Below are 20,368 nucleotides of genomic sequence, written 5' to 3'. Positions count from 1 at the left end.
TTTTATTTTTATTTTTATTATTTTATATACAAAACAAGTATGTTTCCCACCATAAAAGAGAATTATAGGATAAGAGTAGACCAGGTAGTTGAATTATGGAGGTTCTGGTTGTTGAACCATTCTCGATAAGTACGATGATGCCATAAATTTCAAAAATCTGTTCTTCCATTCAAAATTTGATATTCAATTTTCTTCCCCAAACCAATCCCCACTCGTCCTCTTCATTTATTAGGAATTCCCTTTTCCTTTCCTTTCATTTCAATTTGACAATTCCATCCTAAAGGATTTCAATGGAAACTCAAGCTTGCCCCCTCCCTCTTCTCCCTCTTTTCTTTTCCATGTTCCTCACCGTCTACCTCGTTGCCTACTTCATCGTTTTCCGGTACTGGAGCCCCAAGATCCGACCTGAAGCCTCCAGCTGCTTAATCTCCCTTGCCCACGGCACACCCGCTGTTCTCTTGGCTACCTATTCCATCCTCGCCGACTCGTATCCTGATTTTGCGTCTCCGAACACCGAACACCAGAACTTAGTCCTCGACTATAGCATCGCCTACTTCTTAATGGACCTTCTCCATTTCATCGTCTTCAATCCCAGAGACCTCCTCTTCATAGCCCACCACTTGGCGACGCTCTTTGTCTTCGTCACGTGTCGGTACCTGGTCTCCCATGGCGCCTACGCCATACTCGTGCTCCTCATCCTCGCCGAGGTCACCAGCGCGTGCCAGAACACTTGGACGCTCGCGAATGCTCGGAAGAACGACGTCGTATTCGCCGCGAAACTGTACGGTATCCTGTCTGCCCCCTTTTACACGGTGTATTCGATTGTCAGGGGTCTCGTGGGACCGTATTTTGTGTACAAAATGCTTGCGTTTTATGCGAGTGGGGCAGCGAAGAGTGTGATCCCTAAATGGGTGTGGATTTCTTGGATTGCTGTAATTCTTATGGCTATTTCTGTTAGTATATTGTGGGTTTCGAATCTCTGGGCCGAATTTTACAGAGAAAGAACGGGAAAACTGGACAAGAAAATTAGATAGATATATATGTATATAGCAGTAGGAGCAATGCTACGTCGCCCAAGGCAGTGAAGAAGACAAACACTGTCCTTGCCTTGCTCGATGATTCGCAGCCATATTCGGGTGTTCCACGTCTGGCACAGAACTCCATTATGGATGGAAGGTGTCCACGCAATTGTGGAGTAGCTGCTAGAATGGCGACCGCAATGGCAAACATGGTTATTTTTGCTCAAACTAGTAAAAAGTTTGAAATGTATTTAGCCTGTGCCTGTGGAACTTATTTGGCGATATATGAAGTATGTTTCTTTAGTTCAATAAAATTCTCTTTACATTTCTTTGATATTAATATGTTTCGGTTGTTGCTACTTAAGTGGTCCTTACAGTTCCCCTCTCAAATCTTTGGATAAAGTTCAAAACTTTCTTCCTCTATTATCGTTACACAACGGATTAGATTTTCAGTGACACCATCTATATGATCTACCCAACAATATTGTTTTGCATATTTTAAATACAAGGCGAAGACAATCAATATGTATTGCAAATGAAGGAAACGCCACGCACTACGAAGTGTCAATATTCTGCAAACAAATTACATAAGCCCCAGACAGCACGAAGGATGGGGGCCCATAAGCTATACTGAAAATCCTCAAATCCATTTTCTCATACATGATTGCATTTGGTAAGCACGAAACGCCTATACCCAGTTCAGAAAAGCATAAACAGAGACAACGAGAAGCCTTATTCATAAATGTAAACAAAGCAAAATGGCAAAGAAAAACAGTGATGGCCTGCATAAATCCCCTTTGAGACGGTTCTGCGGACAGAATTCCCTATCCCCACAGAGAAAAGTAGTGTATCAATACTCCATATTCCAAAGACAACCTATTTGTGTCACAATGATTGCGAAACTCAGTTGTAACATAGTCTGCACTCTATTGTCATGATCATCAGCAGCATCTTTTGCTTTCCTTATATCTGTAAGATTGCGTTTGAAGGGGCCCCATGTTTGTCTAGGGAGGATGACTTAAGAGTAAAATTCATAGTCCTTGGCTTTAATAATGATAGTTCTCAATCCTCCAATAGGCGATACAATCATCAAAATAACGCCAAGTACGATGCAGACCTGAAATGAATTTAACCCAAATAAAATCAGCTAAACTTGAATATCTAAGCAAATGAAATGACAGGGTGAACAATAGAACACAAATCAAATTAGCACATACCCAATTAGTCCACCAAGATAAGCTGAACTTCTTTGGTTTGTAGATGACAAGCCACATGATGCAGGGGAGCTGAGGAATTGAAAATAAAACCATAATTTTAAGTCTCATTTCAAGGATGACAATTATTAAAATAATATTTACAAATAACGTTATGCTCAAACGAGGAATGGCATAAATATCAAAGCAGAGTGTGGCTTACAAAGTACGTAGTTGGGGCAAAAGCAAATCCTCCAAAAAATCCAAGAAGCCCATCGAAGAAAGGGAAGGTAATGCCAATGAACATAGTCAATGCTGCAATAGAAAAATGTTCTTATCACCCTAAGTTCAAAACCAACCAGTGGTTGTCATCCTGCAACCTTGTTTGGCACAAGCAAATGGAAAGGAGGGGAAGGGGGGAGTTTCCTTACCCACATATACATTGCGTGAAATGAAACGAAGAATCCAACTTGGCTTGAAATGCAATTTCTTTACCAGTACAGTTTCTATCATGTCAAACACTGGCATTGCATAAATCTGCATTAACGGAAAGGAAGCAAAATTCATTCAGTAAAGCAGAATATCAATTAATCTGAGGATATGTACACCAGAGTTTGAAGTTTGAACATCACCTGATAGCTTCCAATAACATGGATGACAACAAACATGTTAGCCATTGCAATAAGCCACCTAGGCTTCTCCAACGACATGAGAATATTATCTTCTACTTCATTACCGAACACCCAATAACCAATCAGGGCAACAGGGAAGTAGCACAAAGCGACAACTATATAGGCAACTACGACTCCTCTCCACATGGGCCCTTTGGAAGGCTTTTCCGGTGTAGATGGGATTGTTGCTTGGATCTCAAGCACCACATTGTGCCCAGCATATGCAAAAGCCACAGCACCCAAGGCATTAAAGAAGTTGAAGACTGTTCCGGTTGTAGACTTGGCTTTATAGCCGTATTCCACATTTGGCTGAACCCCTTTGTCAACAGAAGCGCCCCAAGCAATGGTAGAGTAACTGCCACAGAACATAACAATGACATATTATTGTAACTATCCCACTTCTGTTTTACTTTTCTTATCTTCTTGCTTTTTTTCTTTTTTTTTTTGTCAGAGTTGTTGGCTTCATAATAAATTCTGTTATTGTTTGCAACAAAAGCTGGCACATGGATTAGAGAAATGGAATGCAAGAGACATTATACCTCAAGGACATGACCGCTGCAGCCAAAGACACACCAGAGATGGCGTTCAAGTTGGGGAGATGGGAGAGCACAAAGTGAACAGAGGCAAAGATCATAATGAAGTATGTTAATTTGATGTTTTTACAATCTGGACAGACGGTATCATGGAACTTCTTCAGCGATGTCCCACCGGTGACCATATAGACTATGTCCACACCAACCTCAACGATAAGTTGTTGGGGCACCACGATATAGAGACCAAGTTTTTCACCAAAAGCATACTGACCAAGCTCATGGTATCTATCAAACCGTCTCCCAGGTACCATCTCGTGCATCTCAACCATTTGCCATAGAGTGTATAAAGTAATGACCCATGATACGACTAGAATAACTACACCAGGGCCCCTGAAATTGAGAAAAAATAAAGCTCAATACAGCAATTACCATAAATGTAAATTCTATACATGGTGAAGGTACAAAACAAACCAGAGATCTCTGAGGGTGATCTCCTTGGATGCAATTGATGAAGCAACTCTAAATCTGTCTTATGGAAACTTTAACGCACACTTACCATCCAAGCTCTGACATGGCTAAAGGGAGACCGAGGACACCAGCTCCAACCATGGCAGTGACATTGTGGAAAGCTGAATACCACCATTTTGCATTCCTCGAAGAAGTAATCGGAAGCCATTCATCAATAGCTTTCTGCGTTGCTAGTTTTTCATCAATCTGTAGTCAATAATTGTACTATTCCTCATCAGTATGAACGACAATGTAAATACCATTTCATAAAAAACAAAAAAATAGTCAAGCTAGTAGCACACTAATGCTCGTGCTGGTCAGCAAAGTTGAACCAGAAAGACTGGAGAAACAAACAAGGCAAGACCATTCAAAAGGTAATGCTTGCCTTTCATTGGTTATGCAGAAAATTATGATCTTTCTAAGTGCTAAATCCTAGAGGAGTCTTTTTTTTTTATAGGATCCTAGAGGGGTCTATATTGTAAATTACCATACAAGTTCTACATGATTTTGGTATCTGATTTTAGCCAATGTTGATGGTGGGGATCCGCCAAATCTATGGGGAGAAACAAACAAAAAGGCCATCATAATTGTCAGATGGTATATAGCTCCATAGTTTGCTTCCAAAGTGTCCTATTATCGTGAAAAGTGCTCAAGCTTATTCGACACGCATAAGTGACCCATGACGTAGAAATTCTCCATTGGCTGCTTAGGCATGAACCGACATCCTCAGCCAACCAAGTAAGGCCCAGCTCGTAAAAGATAGTGATCAACAGCCTCCAATAACTTTTCCATCCACACAATTACCTAGTAACTTTCCTTGGAATATTAGGTGCAACTATTCCTATACTTTCCAATCGCAGGTATCTTGCTCAAAAGAAAAAAAAAAAATAGTTTGCTTTGACATGCAAACTGCAGAAGAAAGAAATGCATGGGTATCTGCTAAAAATCTTATCCGTGTTCTCTAGCTCATTTGGTATACTCATATTGGCCGGAGGATTGCCAGCTAAGGCACATGGGATTTGGTACATGCGGTATGACTTCATTTTCAAGCGTATATTGCTGTCAAGCTTAACATTAAAGAAATAATTGACATAGGCATCCTATTGCCAGCACACAAGGGCCATTATTTAAAGAGAATGCTATGCATAAGTCATTATTCACTCTCACATCCCATACTTATAGTTTTTGTTTTTGTTTTCATAGGGTGTGGGATGTGGGGTAGTGAATAGTGGCTAATAAGAATAATTTTTCTTATTTAAAAGATCCTAAGTTACGATCTCGGTCAAATTGTTTGAACTTTGAAGGCCAGGCCAAAATAAGGATGAGAAAGAATATATATAAATATATATATATATATATATATATATATATAAATACCAATTGAATGAAAACTGTGAGCATGATGATGTGCGTGCCGAATTAAGATGCATGCATGTTACATGGACGAAGTTCCGTTTTATTAGGGGTGTCTATGAAAAATCAAAACTAGACAATAAGGTGCCATGAGTGGAAAGTTTGAGTCCAGGAGATCAGTGCTTTCAGCCAAATTAATTGCGGGGTCCTGCTTTGCCCAAGTGTATTGTTTCTGACCCTTCTGGTAAACATTTCAGCTCAGAATAGGGGAACAGAGAACAACAAAAGCCTAGAATCAATCTATTTCGTTATCCCTTCAAAGGGGAAAAATTATCATTTCCCTGGCCAGTTGAAGGGAAAAGATTGATCTCGATATAATTTTGGAGACTCAAAAAGTAGTGATAAATAAAATATATTTGATGAACATGTACGTCGACCCATATCCATTTTCCTAAACAGAAAGAAAAGAGAAATCAAGAGGTAAATCCCTCGGGGGACATCATTATCTATCATGTAATGGGTAATTAGCTCCAAAAATATCTATATATTTGCAAGGCAAGAACAAAGAAAAACAATATATATGTACACTCGGAATTGTTTGCTACAATATTATGCTTGTGAATGGCTTATAATATCTTACCATTTTTATTAAAGAGGGATCATCTAATTGTTGGAGTTTGTGTTCTATGGGAAGCATGTAATAAGGCATGAAAACGTTAAGATATTAACTTTTAGAAGAAGATAAAATAAGGAAGAGCTCAATACAGAAGAACTCCAGCGATTTTGGGAATTTCAGAACTTCCATTGTGTAATTTATGTGTGTGTGTGTGTGTGTGTGTGTGAGAGAGAGAGAGAGAGAGAGAGAGAGAGACTAACATCAGCGCTGTCGTATGAGTTCTGATTATTGGGAGCTTGAGTTCCCATGGCTGTACGTGTTCGCTGCAGATAATTGCAGAAACTCGACAGGTAGAAATGGCGGAAGAAAGCGTGAATATAAATGCAAGACGTTCCAGCTTACAAAGATACCGAAATGGATCTAAGTATTTATAAGAGTTTGGGCCGGAGAGATAGAGAGTGGGAGCTGGAAGGAAGGCCAAGAGTTTCTTGAAGATGACGTGAGTTTTTGTTTGACTCAGCGAAGTCTTCCTCTACGAAACAGCAACGTATTCTAATGGTGGACAGACAGTGAAGCAGGGTCTTTCAGTTTGATAGAATCTTTTGCTTTTTGAATTGTATGAGTTCAGATATGCAGAAATTTCCAAGAAACCAAACCCTCAGGCCTCAGCCTACCCCCTCACTTGGACTGCAATAACATGCTTCTTACTTTTTAGAGCGGCCGTGCGGAACTTTTACTGCTTGCCATTGATACAGTAATGCTACCTCCGAATACAAAGTTTTAGCTGATAGCCGCGCACGCGTTTTGTCGAACAATGAGTTTGACCTGAAATCTTTGATTTATTTATTTTTTATTATTATTTTGGGTAGGATTCATTTTTTTATTTATAAGTAGTATGCCAACTAGAGCAGGGAGGATCGTCGACTCGACTTTGTCGGAATTCAAATCACTCTGATTTCGATTTATGTAGACTTTGATTCGACTGACGTGTAGGAGCGGAATCAGATTTTAGATTTTTTTAGCTTTATATTTAGCTAATTTTTAAAAATAATTTCTTTGTGAGTTTTCAAAATTTGACTTTTTCAAAAATTAAAAATTAAAATTACGAGTACGTTTGGATAGTGAGAATATTTGAGAAGTATTGAGAATATTTATAAATAGTTATGAGTAGAGATTAGAATGAGTTTGTGGGTTTTATTGAGAGTATTTTGAATTGTTTGAATGTATAAAATCTGTTGAGTTGTTGACTTTTAGATAGGTAGTTGAAAAAGGTGCAGGTCCCATAAAAATTATAGTGATTTTATTTTTAGTAATAAATATTATAGTGATTTTATTATAGTAATTTTTTAATATTAATAAATATTATAGTGATTTTATTTTATTTTTATATATAATAATGATAAATATTATAATGATTTTATTTTTAATTTATAAATAATAGTGATAAATATTATAATAATTTTATTTTCATATATATATATAATAGTGATAAATATTATAATAATGTTATTTTTTATTTATATATTATAGTGATTTTATTTGTTATTTATATATAATAGTGATAAATATTATAGTGACTTTATTTTTTATTTATATATTATAGTGATAAATATTATAATTTTTTGAAAGACATTGATACGAAGATGATTCATTACGTTTGGCATGTGGAGTATTTATAATAGTACGATAATACTTTGAAAGTGTTAAGGTATGTTGACTACCCAAATGCAGCCTAAATCATTCAATATTGATTTACTTCTATACTAATATATAACTCATTTTTATACTGGACATATAGTATTATAGTTCTAATTACATGTCATTATATTATAGTATTATGTGTTATTAATTTATTATATTAGACTTATTTCTATACTATAGTATTACATATTATATTATACTAGTATCTAACTTATTTATAACTTATTTTTACACTAAACTTATTTATAGTGTCTAATTATATGTTATTATATTTTAATAAATTAGTATTACGTGTTATTAACTTATTATACAATACTTATTTTAATATTATTGTCTAACTTATTTATATACTTGATTATATATGGTTGTAATACTATAATGTTTACATATACTAAACTATTCTTAGTCTATTTTTTTATAATATAAGTATATTATTTTATAATAATTAGCTCATGCTAACATATTATTGAATTTAACTATATAAGTTCTAGAGTTATATAACTATAATAGTATATATGATAAATATATAGATAAGTACATATTTTTATAACATATGTACAATATCTAAACAATAGTCGAAGTCGAATTGGATCAGAGTTGGAGTCGGTCCAGAGACACCTTTGATTCTAACTCCGACTTCGACTGAAAAATTAAGAATATAACAAGCATAATGCACTGTTAGAAGAGTTCTATTATTTATAAGAGATGTTTTATCTGAAAGCCTTACATCACATAATCCATCTAATTAACATGTGATGTGTCATTTTTTACATTTTATCTTAATGCTTAAATATGTGTGTGTTTAAATATATGACATAAATGAAAAATCATATTGTGTTTAGGTGGAGATATGTGATATAAGACTTTTTTATAGCATTTCTCTATTTGTAATTTGGTGTATAAATATACTATTTGGATTTTAAAATGCACTAAAACAATTGCATATAATGTTGTAAAAGTTCGTCACAACAGTTAATATAAAAAAATTGTATTTAAACATTTTATAATTGTATAATTCCGCAATAAGTATTGTATCTGCACACCAACTTATAAATAATGGAATTACCTATAATTGATTTCCTGAATTTGGCTTTCGTTTATCAATGATAGAAATAAGATAAGTGTTACGGGTATAAAAATATTTCATAAAAGTAAACTCATAAATTGACATAACTTCATATGATACGTAAAATATATTTTATAATAAAAATAATTTTATAATCTAACATAACATATTAATTCACATTAATTTGTGATGTACTTTTATAGATGTGTTTGGATATTGAATTGAGTTGAGTTGAGGTGATAAAATATTGTTAGAATATTATTTTTTAATATTATTAATATTATTTTATAATTTGAAAAAGTTGAATTGTTTATTATATTTTATATTGAAATTTAAAAAAATTATAATAATGAGTTGAGATGAGTTTAAGAAGTAAATGAAGCCTAAAAAGCTTTTCTTATAATTTCTCACTGCCCACAACCAATTTAAATAATTAATTAACCGATAAGGATCATATAATAAAATGGTATATGTGGTCAATTTAATTTATTCAAACGTGCCCGCGAGGTTGCTGACTTTCTACACTTTTTTTTTTTTATTTTTAAATATTACATTAATATGATCTTTACACATATTTATCGTATCTAATTTCCTACTACTTTTTCTGTTGAAAATTATAACCGTAAATCCGATCTGATCCTCTAAAGTTTCAACCTTCTGTGACGCTTCACCACGTTTAGTTTATAAATCTCAATTGGTAATTTCAAGTTAAATGACTCCGAATATTGACAACTCGGCATTTACGTGGTCATTTACGTGGTTCAATGATTTTATTATCTTATTAAGAGCTCATTTGGATAGTGAGAAGAGATGAAATGTGATGGATTTAGATGAGTTGAATAAAATATTATTAGAATATTATATTCAATTGTTGAATAAAATTAGATAAATCATAATTTTCAGTATATCAATAACTGAGACGCAGAGGTTATTGGAGTATTAGCCCATGTGATTAAAATCCAAGTGGAAAAAATGGTTCTTATAAGGTTTTATTTTATTCTCAATTTTGTTGATTTTGGAGTGTTTGCCCAAGCAACCGTTAGATAATGAATCACTTCATTCATTCCAAAGCCTCTGAAAATTCGAGCCTCACGAAAGCGATCAATACTCACGTTTAAACGCAATAGGAGAAGAAATTAAAATTTAATTGGTTTTCCTTAACAAATTTTCAACTAATTCCTACTGCGCGCAGTTTGTATTATTTGACACATGACGATGATGAATACAGTATTAAGTACTGCAGTTATTTGTGAAATTTCTCGAACAAAAGTCTCTAGCGTGATCCAGTTTTTTGAATTTTGAATGAATGCTCCAACAATCCTACGTGTCTCACAAATTCCACGAAAGGGCAAAAAGTCAATGCACACCTTATACAGTCAGCCTGCCTTGATTCAACGTATCCAAGTGTTCACATTTTCATTTGAATTTTGGACCGTTTGTGTGCATTCTTCGTGTCCAAAGGGTATACGGATCAGTACCAAATTAATTATGTCTGTACGTCATCTGAAAGACTGAAACCTTTGAATTCTAAAAGGTTAAAGAAAGTCCACAAAAGGCGAAAAGGAGTTCGTTCAAAAGGCTTCCACTTCAATTTTTACTTATAATAATTAGGAAAGGTTTGTATAACGAAGTGATTAGCGAACTGAGAAATATGAGTTAAGATAAAAATTAAAAATTAATTAAAATATTATTTTTATAAAATTATTATTATTTTAATCTCTATAAAAATTTTTGTATCCAAATCAGATCCTAGTTTATTTGGTTTGCACTGAAATCCTATCTTTTTGTTGATTTATGTATTCATATTGCTGTTCAAAGTTGACTATCGATGAGAACATTGACTTTTATTCGCTGATCCCTAAGCTCGCTTGAGATATAAAGACTCCTCCGAGTCTAATTTACGTGAAGAATCAGGTTTTGTTTGTAGTATTAGGCGGCCGATATTCAATGCGTTTACTCACAAAGTATTTAAATTTACTTGTGACAACGAGAGTCCAGCATATATATATAAATTAATTGATATTTTCTATATATATATATATTTTATAAAATTTGACGAGGAAATAGAATATTCATGAAATACTCAAGTGGAGAGTTTGGAAATGACCTCTCATAATGACATAATCATTGACATTATTCTTTGAAAAAATATAACTATAAGTAATTTTGTACATTAATATGCGCTTTCATTCAATATAATTGATCAAAAAGTAGATTTTATTAAAAATAGTATTAATTTAAATTTAGAATATAAAAATAATATCCGTTAATACGCATATTGATACGTAAATTTATTTATACATAGCAAAACTCTTATTCCTCAACCAATATAATTAATTAGTTTTTTTTATATAGATGGTTAAGGGGTGACATAAGATTTAGATGTTTTAAAGTAGTTGTAAATATCTTAATTTCACGTGGCTTGTGTGTCCAAAAACTAATTGCTTGCTGCCATTTTGATTTAATTTCCCACGCAAATGTAATTGAGTGCGGGACTCGATCTTTTTATCCTAGCAAATCAAACCAAACCAAACCAAACCAAATCGATCGTTGTCTGAGTCTGAGAAATGGCTTAATTTGTAGTCAACACAATGCCGTTGTGGACTTGCTGACCTGTGGTACAATCCCACGTTCCTCAATTTTGTCGACCATTTTATGGAGATAATATCATGTCGTGTTTTGCACAAATTAATTGACCATTTTATAGTGCTAGCTTGCTTGTTTGCTTGTCCTCACTCCTCCCTCCTCCTCGCCACTTGTTTTACGGCTAGCTAGCTCCCACTGCTACATGGCCTAAATCAGATTCACATTATTGAATTCGTTGATTGCAAGCCACAAATTAAGTCGGTACCCTCTGGTCCCTCTCTCATTTAAAAGACATGCAGAGAGATAAATAAAGGAAAATATTTTAGATATAAAGAAATTATATAAAAATAAATTTATAAATTAATATGATTTTATATGTGATGTCAAATTATAAAATTATTTTTATTATAAAATAGATTTAACGAATCACATTAAACTATATCAATTTATAGGTTTAATTTTGTATAATCTCTTTATATATGTAACAGTTATCTAAAAAAATATATAAAAAATTATTATTTATTAATGAGATTCATTTTTTTATAAAAGATTTGACTCTTTTGAATAGTGAAATGAAATGAAATGAAATGAAATGATTTTAAATGAGTTGAATAAAATATTATTTTTTAATATTATTATTATTTAAAAAATTAAAAAAATTAAATTATTTATTATATTTTATATAAAAATTTAAAAAATTTAAAATTATAAAATGAGATAGATCAAGAGTGTTTCTATTTCTAAACAAGATCTTATATATAACTTATTTATTTAACACTTGTTGAAGCATCCAGCCTAGCATCCACGACAGCAAGCACATTGCAAGGAATCTCCAAGTCAGCAGCCTCTCTAGAACCTTCAGGAATAACATAGTGCAAAGTGTGAATTTTGTTCTTTTGTGAAATCTGTTGTAACGGCCTTAGCAGAGCACTATAACAAACTCTGCAAGGCACCACCTCATGGTTGCACGCCTACTGCTTGCAGTAAGGCCTAGGACAACTCACAGCAGCTCATTCCTCTTCTGTGTATATATACAGCACTGTTATTCAATTATTGCGATCAATAAGAAAACATACTTTCCTTGGAAATACCTCTTTATTCTTAGTCTTTACATGGTATCAGATACCACACTCGACTAACGTCTTCTTCCCAAATGGCCAGCGATACCTCTTCTCCTAGCAAAAACTCCCCTCAACTCTCCAATAATTTCTCTCATGTAGTTTCAGTAAAACTAAGCTCCGAAAATTATCTACTATGGCGTGCTCAAATCATACCATATCTCCATGGTCAAGAACTCTTTCACTTTGTTGATGGTTCCACTCCACCACCATCTCCTTTCAAATCTGTCTCACCCTCTCCATCTGCCTCCCCCCTTCCACAAACCAGTCCAGAGTATCTCCAGTGGCGTCGGATTGACCAACTACTCTTGAGTACACTTCTTTCTTCTCTTACTGAAAGCATCCTAGCCCAAGTAATATCTTCTCGTACATCTCGTGACCTCTGGGTCACTCTAGAAGGCATGTTTACTTCTCAATCTCAAGCAAAAAATTTTCAAATAAGGCATCAACTCACTAATCTAAAAAAAGGCTCTCTCTCAGTTGCCGATTACTATCACAAAGTTCGCTTGCTTTCAGACACAATGACAGCAGCGGGAGAACCTCTCCGTGATTCTGAGGTGGTCTCCTGCCTTCTTAACGGACTCAACTCCGAGTTCGATGCCTTTGTGATCTCTATCACCACAAGAGCAACTCCTATCAGCTCCACTGAACTCTTTCATCATCTCCTAACTCTTGAAAGCAGAATCTCTCTTCACTCCAGTCAGCAGGGCATCCTTCCCAACCCCTCTGCAAATGTCACCACACATTCCTTCTCTCGTGGTGGACGTAACCAATTTCGGGGTGGAAGAAACAATGGCCGAAATGGTCGCAACCGTGGGGGTCGATCATTCAACTCCTATCAAAACTCATCTCAACCTTCTTTCAAGCCTACTTGTCAAGTCTGCAACAAAGTAGGACATGTTGCCTTACAGTGTCTCCATCGGTTTGATCAAGCATATCAGCATGGACCACCTCGTTCTTTCTCAGCTCACTACACCACCTCTCAATCTCCTTCAGACCAGAACTGGTATCCTGACTCTGCGGCAACTAATCATCTTACATCCGACCTCAACAACCTCAACATCAATGCTGACCATTATCCGGGACCTGAATAAATAAGAGTTGGTGATGGATCTAGCCTACCCATCACTCACATTGGTGATTCTCAACTCTCAACTTCCTCTACAAAATTTTTCTTACGAAATTTGCTCCATGTTCCACAAATCACCAAAAACTTAATCTCTGTTTATCAGTTTTGCAAAGATAATCATGTCTTCTTCGAGTTTCATGACTCTTTTTTTTATGTGAAGGACAAACAAACGGGGAGTCTTCTACTTCAAGGTCCAACACATAACGGGCTCTATCATATTCCTCCAGCCATTCACGAACACTCCTCTGTGGCTCTTGTTGGTGAAAAGACTACAATTGGTCAATGGCATCATCGCCTTGGCCATCCTTCACTTAGGCTAGTCTCAAACATTTTGCACACCAAGTGTTTGCCATTTGTTCCCACTAAGCCTAGTTTCTTTTGCTCTACTTGTCCACTTGCCAAATGTCGGCAACTTACTTTTTCTCATTCTGTTAATCGGTCAACTGCACCATTGGAACTTATTTTTGTAGATGTTTGGGGACCTTCCCCCTATATATCACACGATGGCTTTCATTTCTATATCTCTTTTGTGGATGATTATAGCAGATATACATGGTTTTATCCTCTAGCCTCTAAGGGAGATGCTACATCTACATTTCTAATATTCCAAAAAATGGTTGAAAGACTTCTTGACATAAAAATCAAAACTGTTCAAAGTGATTGGGGGGGGTGAGTTCCGGCCCCTCACAAATGTTCTTAAATCTCAAGGAATCACTCACCGACTCTCTTGCCCACATACTCACCAACAAAATGGTGTGGTTGAGCGAAAACACCGTCATATTGTTGAGACGGGTTTAGCACTCCTTGCCACGGCATCTCTCCCATACAAGTTCTGGTCTGATGCCTTTCACACTGCATCACACCTCATTAATCTCCTTCCATCATCATCTCTTCAAAACAAATCACCACATTTTTTAATCTTCAAAAAAGAACTAGATTATACTTTCCTCAAAATCTTTGGCACTGAATGTTGGCCAAACCTCCGACCTTACAACAACCACAAAATACATTTTCGCTCACTTTCATGTTTATTTCTTGGGTACAGTCCAATTCACAAAGGTTATAAATGCCTTCACATTCAAACCAACAGAATGTACATATCAAGAGATGTCATATTCAACGAAAATTCTTTTCCTTATTCAAAGTCTATCAAACCGGACTCAAATCACACTCAGCCCACCCACATCTCACTTCCAATCATCGCCTCACCTAGGGCTGCAAACGGGCCGGTCCGGTCCGGTCCGGTCCGGTCCGGCGATGGACCGAAAATTTTCGGTCCATTATTTTTCCGGACCGGACCGGACCGAACACCCAAAGGGACCGGACCGAACCGATAGCTATCGGTCCGGTCCGGTCCGGTCCGGTCCAGTCGGTCCGCCCTCTTTTTTTTTTTTTTTTAATAATTAATAAAAAAATTTATTTAAAATACTAAATTAAACTAAGTGACTTATTAATGTGGATTATGTAACAAACTCAATAAAAAAATATTTTATATGGTCAATGATAATAAATTAGATGAAAATTATATTATTAATTTATATAATTACTATATAATTAACTAATTGATATTATATATTTATTAATTCATAGAATATTAACAAGTGTTAATAGTATATTTAAAATTTTATATTGTTAATAGTGATAGGTTAAATGAAGATATATATAAAATATTGTTAATTTATAGAATATTAACAAGTATTAATAATATATTTAAAAATTTATATTGTTAATTGTACAATTATTATATATAAAATATATATAAAAAATATTTTTTTTTTTAATTTTTCATTCGGTCCGGTCCGGTCCGAAAAAACTGTGGACCGTGGACCGGACCGAATGATTTCGGTCCTCTAAAATATGGACCGGACCGGACCGGTCTAAGTCTCGGTCCGGTCCGGTCCGGACCGAAACGGTCGGTCCGGTCGGTCCGACCGGACCGTTAATCACCCCTAGCCTCACCCTCTCTGGACCAAAACCCATCACAACCATTACCCAACAATAACCCAATTCAAAGCCCACCGTCACATGACCCAATCTCCTCATCGCATAACCCAACTCTCACCTCACCTTCTCAAACCGATTCCCCCTCTGCTCCAATCGACTCAATAGCCTCCAACCCTAACCCTCTGCAACCCACCAACCCACCACCGCCACCCCCAAGATCTCCAATTATCACAAGTTCTAAAACAAATCACTCCTGTCCCAAATCATTTTTCCATGGCCAAATACCCTACCCAACACCACGGCAGTGTCTTCTCTCGACTACTGACATTCCCGAAGACCCCCTTTCCTACACAGTTGCTTCACGCTACCCTGCCTGGCGTGATGCTATGAACAAAGAATTTCAAGCCCTTCTACAAAACAAAACTTGGTCACTTGTTCCCCCACCCCCCTCATCAAATGTTATTGGTTGCAGGTGGATCTTTCAGACGAAATATCATGCTGACAGAAGCATAGAACGACGCAAGGCCCGACTCGTCGCCAAGGGGTTTCATCAACAAGATGGAATAGACTACTCTGAGACGTTCAGCCCAGTGGTAAAACCCACCACAATTCGTCTTGTTCTCTCTTTAGCAGTATCTCACGGATGGCCTCTCAGACAACTGGACATCGACAATGCGTTTCTTCATGGGACACTCACCGACACAGTGTACATGTCTCAACCTATCGGCTTGATTCATCCTGAATATCCAGACTATGTCTGTAAATAGCACAAGGCCATTTATGGCCTAAAGCAAGCTCCACGCGCATGGTTTGCGCAACTCAGATCATCCCTCTGTGAGTATGGATTCCAACCATCCCAAGCTGATCCTTCTTTATTCATCTACTCTCATAAATCTGTAGTGATTTTTGTGTTGATTTATGTGGACGATATTGTGGTAACAAGCTCACATCAAAGCCAAATCGACCATTTGATATCATATCTTGCCTCTGTTTTTCCCTTAAAAGATCTAGGCCGATTGTCATATTTCTTAGGTATTGAAATCACATACTTAGCAAATGGTATTCATCTCTCCCAAAGGAAATACATATGTGATATGCTCTCCAAAGCTAATATGCTCTCAGCAAATGGTGTCACTTCACCAATGTCATCCTCCACACGCCTCTCAATTCATGATTCTCCCACCTTCCCTGATCCCACCCTTTACCGTAGCATTGTAGGAAGTCTCCAATACCTCTCTCTAACCCGACCTGACATAGCCTTCTCAGTAAATAAAATCTGCCAATTCATGCATAATCCCAAACATTCACACTGGCAGGCTGTCAAAAGACTCCTAAGATACCTCAAACAAACAATAAACTTTGGTATCCTTCTCCAAAAATCATCTTCACTTCAAATTCAAGCATTCTCAGATGCAGATTGGGCTAGTTGTCCGGATGACCGTCGCTCCACGGGGGGCTTTTGCATTTTTCTTGGAAGCAATCTTGTTTCATGGAGTTCTCGCAAGCAACGAACAGTTGCTCGCTCAAGCACTGAGGCCGAATACAAGGCCCTTGCAAACACCACAGCAGAAGTACTTTGGCTACAGTCTCTCCTTAAAGAACTTCATATTTTTCTGCCCAAAGCTCCCATACTATGGTGTGACAATCTTGGAGTAACATATCTATCAGTCAACCCAATACTTCATTCCCGCACAAAACACATGGAAATAGACTTCCATTTTGTTCGTGATAGAGTTGCTGCCAAAACCATTCAAGTTGCCTTTCTCCCATCCAAAGACCAGCTGGCTGATATCTTCACTAAGCCCATTGTATCCACACGGTTCTCATCCATGCGCACGAGCCTCACTGTTGTTGACACCCCGTTAGGCTCGAGGGGGCGTGTTGAAGCATCCAGCCTAGCATCCACGACAGCAAGCACATTGCAAGGAATCTCCAAGTCAGCAGCCTCTCTAGAACCTTCAGGAATAACATAGTGCAAAGTGTGAATTTTGTTCTTTTGTGAAATCTGTTGTAACGGCCTTAGCAGAGCACTATAACAAACTCTGCAAGGCACCACCTCATGGTTGCACGCCTACTGCTTGCAGTAAGGCCTAGGACAACTCACAGCAGCTCATTCCTCTTCTGTGTATATATACAGCACTGTTATTCAATTATTGCGATCAATAAGAAAACATACTTTCCTTGGAAATACCTCTTTATTCTTAGTCTTTACAACACTTATACATAACATTACTTAAATAATCGAAACCGTTCATGGTATTTTATTCAACAGCATCCGAGAAAACGAGAAGTACTTTCCTTTCCAAGGTTCATATCAATGACTAATTAAGCTGTTACCCCTGGCACACGGTTAGTACAATTATTGTAGTTAGTGTTATCCGAAAGTTTTGAAATCTGACACTCGTTCTTCTAACTACGTACAGGAAAGTCAACATATTTGAATGAAATATATATATATATATATATATATTTATATAGCTGGCTAGCCTCTTCGGAAGCTTGTGGTTGGATCTACACTGTCGATGTTAACGTGGAAGAATTTCATATATGCTTGTCGGTTAGTCTTTGTTTCAGTTTATTTTTTGGGTCTCAACTTTCAAAGGGTGGAAATCTAATGACATCAGCTGCTGAAATTCTTTGCTCTTATTGGGGGCTCCACGCAAGCTATATATAGTCACCATGACACTATGAATATGTAATCAGCAACATTATAAAAATGAAGATAAATGGGAGAAAATAAGGCATTTTGGCTCCAAAAAGAGTAAAGGGAAGTCAATGTTGATATCTCCTCAGTCCATGTAATTATTTTTATTTTATTTTTTTAAAAATTATGATTTATAAAGCTATTGCCTACGTGACATGTCAAGGAAATATCTCTATCGTTTTCAAGAAAACGTAGGCAAGTGCACGAATTTCCATGGAAGCTTCGTGGAAAGTTAGCATTTAAGGGTACAAGTGGTCTACACTTTTGAAGTTCTACTAATAATATATTATGGCTACGTTTAGATGTTAGAATTAATTTTAAATAGCTTGTAGATAGTAATAAAAAATAATTTATAAATAATAATAAATAATTTATAAATAATAATGAAGTAATTTCAATTAACAAATAGAGAGGAACTACGGGCCGATCGGGTGTTAATTGAGTATTTACAACCCCCCTAATCAACTTGTGACACATAAGCCTTCTAACAAGTAAAAAAAAAATAGAAGTGAGTGTAGTGAAACAAATCTCATACACTCCCAGTCCCATGACCCTCCGTCTTTCTCTCTCCTCGAGCCCAACAAATTCCAGACTCCCTCATCGCTCTCTATCTCCTTCCCTCTCTCTCCTCAAGCCCAAACTCTGCTTTTCGCCCCCTCCTCGATCACTATCCTCAAAAGCTTTCTCTCCTCAAGCTGGTCAGCCTTGGAAAAAGATCAAATGGTTAAAATTTTTAACATTAACTCTTTTGTGGAATTGTCAATGTAATTACCAAAAAGCTGCCCAAATTTTCCAATTCAACATCCTCTAGCAGCATCACGAACAATGGATGATAAGCAAACTTTGTCTTGACCACAGATGTTTGTCTTTGAGTTCCAATGTAGACTGAGAAACAACCTTCTGGAGCTACTTGAAAATTGACATGCCTTTTTGCTGATCTTATTGCCCTTGGCCTCGAAACGGTTCAATGATTTGGAGAGAGAAAAGAAAGCCTGAGAGGGAGAGGAGAGTTGGGGAAGAAAGGGAGAGAGAGAGGGGCTTCGGAATGTGAAAAAATTATTCCCTCAATCGATTTTGGCATTTTGCCAATGAATAACATGAATCTCTTACGTGTCTATTTTTTATTGGTGGGTGTAAAACACAAATATACACCTCGTCTGATTTGAAGCTTTTCCCTAACAAATAATACCATTACTTCTCGAACAGGTCCAATTCCACTAAGTTCACAAACAGCTCCGTTTTTAACTTTTTATCATCTTCGGCTCAAATAGTGTTACATCTTCCAATACGGGTGGGTGAAAGAGCTGGGCTCACTTGGCCCACTTGTCTTTAAAAACAAAGCACAAGTTCTTTTCGAGGCCCGTATTGAATTTTGAAAACATATTTGTGAAGTAAAACATTCAACTTTTAGATTGAATAAATATAGATAGAAGTTATTATTGAGAGCATCTATTTTGTACATATGATGTGATATCATCTAGACCACACATCTCCTCAAGTGAGTGTTGAGAACAATCAACTAGAAGTAGCTACACAGTGAGTGCAAAGTGTGCACTGCTATAGTGGCTTCTCTCTAACATTACTCTTTTAGGTTTCGTTTGGATGACAAACATCTCTCAACTCATCTCAACTCATCATTACAACTTTTTTAAATTCCAACATAAAATATAATAAACAATTCAACTTTTTCAAATCCTAAAATAATAATAATATTAAAAAATAATATTCTAACAATATTTTATCATCTCAACTCAACTCACTTCAACATCCAAACGCAACCTTAGATAATGGTACTTTAGATTTGAAGAGGACTTGGGGTGATCAAAGTTAACTTTGGTTCGAGAATTGTTACATACACAGAGGGATTACACAAAAGTAAACTCATAAAATGACTTGACTTCATGTGATATGTTGGATGTTCTTTATGATAAAAATAATTTTACTATTTGACGTATCACATTAAGCCACGTATTTCTTTTTAGGTAAATGCTATCGTTACAAAGCTCATTAATGTAAAAAATTCTATCACAATCATTCAATAAAAGCATTTTTCAAACTTGTTTTCCTATCATGCTACTCTTAAGCTGAAACACATGATCTTTTATCTTATCTACAGCATCAGAAGTCATTACATTACGTCCTATAAAGCACATAGTACATGGTGCTCCATATCTCTTTTACCAGAGTAAAAGGAACGAAGCAGAACATATAAAAACATACATGCTTAA

The 20,368-nt window shown here is 36.1% G+C and overlaps 2 protein-coding genes across 2 annotated transcripts; one reads left to right on the top strand and one right to left on the bottom strand.

Annotated features, from left to right (window-relative positions):
* The first annotated feature begins 78 nt into the window (after positions 1 to 78).
* Positions 79 to 1,361, top strand: LOC109009192 (TLC domain-containing protein At5g14285-like). The gene has a single exon (XM_018989587.2). The coding sequence runs from the start codon at positions 291 to 293 to the stop codon at positions 1,032 to 1,034; it is 744 nt and encodes a 247-aa protein (XP_018845132.1). The 5' UTR covers positions 79 to 290; the 3' UTR covers positions 1,035 to 1,361.
* A 187-nt stretch (positions 1,362 to 1,548) lies between these two features.
* Positions 1,549 to 6,646, bottom strand: LOC109009189 (lysine histidine transporter 1-like). Its single transcript, XM_018989584.2, has 8 exons — positions 6,153 to 6,646; positions 3,973 to 4,130; positions 3,423 to 3,806; positions 2,845 to 3,238; positions 2,644 to 2,749; positions 2,436 to 2,527; positions 2,237 to 2,305; positions 1,549 to 2,136 (listed from the first exon to the last, which is right to left on the bottom strand). The coding sequence occupies exons 1-8, from the start codon at positions 6,198 to 6,200 to the stop codon at positions 2,038 to 2,040; spliced, it is 1,350 nt and encodes a 449-aa protein (XP_018845129.1). The 5' UTR covers positions 6,201 to 6,646; the 3' UTR covers positions 1,549 to 2,037.
* Between the last annotated feature and the right edge of the window lie 13,722 nt (positions 6,647 to 20,368).

The sequence above is a fragment of the Juglans regia genome, chromosome 1 (assembly GCF_001411555.2).
Source record: "Juglans regia cultivar Chandler chromosome 1, Walnut 2.0, whole genome shotgun sequence".
In the NCBI taxonomy this organism is placed as follows: domain Eukaryota; kingdom Viridiplantae; phylum Streptophyta; class Magnoliopsida; order Fagales; family Juglandaceae; genus Juglans; species Juglans regia.
This window is presented reverse-complemented; position numbering and strand designations above follow the sequence as displayed.

What these genes read in the sequence shown, in the direction of transcription:
- LOC109009192 (XM_018989587.2), top strand. Translation starts at nt 291, where the DNA reads ATGGAAACTCAAGCTTGCCCCCTCCCTCTTCTCCCTCTTTTCTTTTCC.
- LOC109009189 (XM_018989584.2), bottom strand. Translation starts at nt 6,200, where the DNA reads ATGGGAACTCAAGCTCCCAATAATCAGAACTCATACGACAGCGCTGAT. An exon ending in GCAGCGGTCATGTCCTTGAG is followed by an intron (nt 3,239 to 3,422) that starts GTATAATGTCTC and finishes GTTCTGTGGCAG; the next exon opens with TTACTCTACCATTGCTTGGG. An exon ending in TATCTTGGTGGACTAATTGG is followed by an intron (nt 2,137 to 2,236) that starts GTATGTGCTAAT and finishes AATTCATTTCAG; the next exon opens with GTCTGCATCGTACTTGGCGT.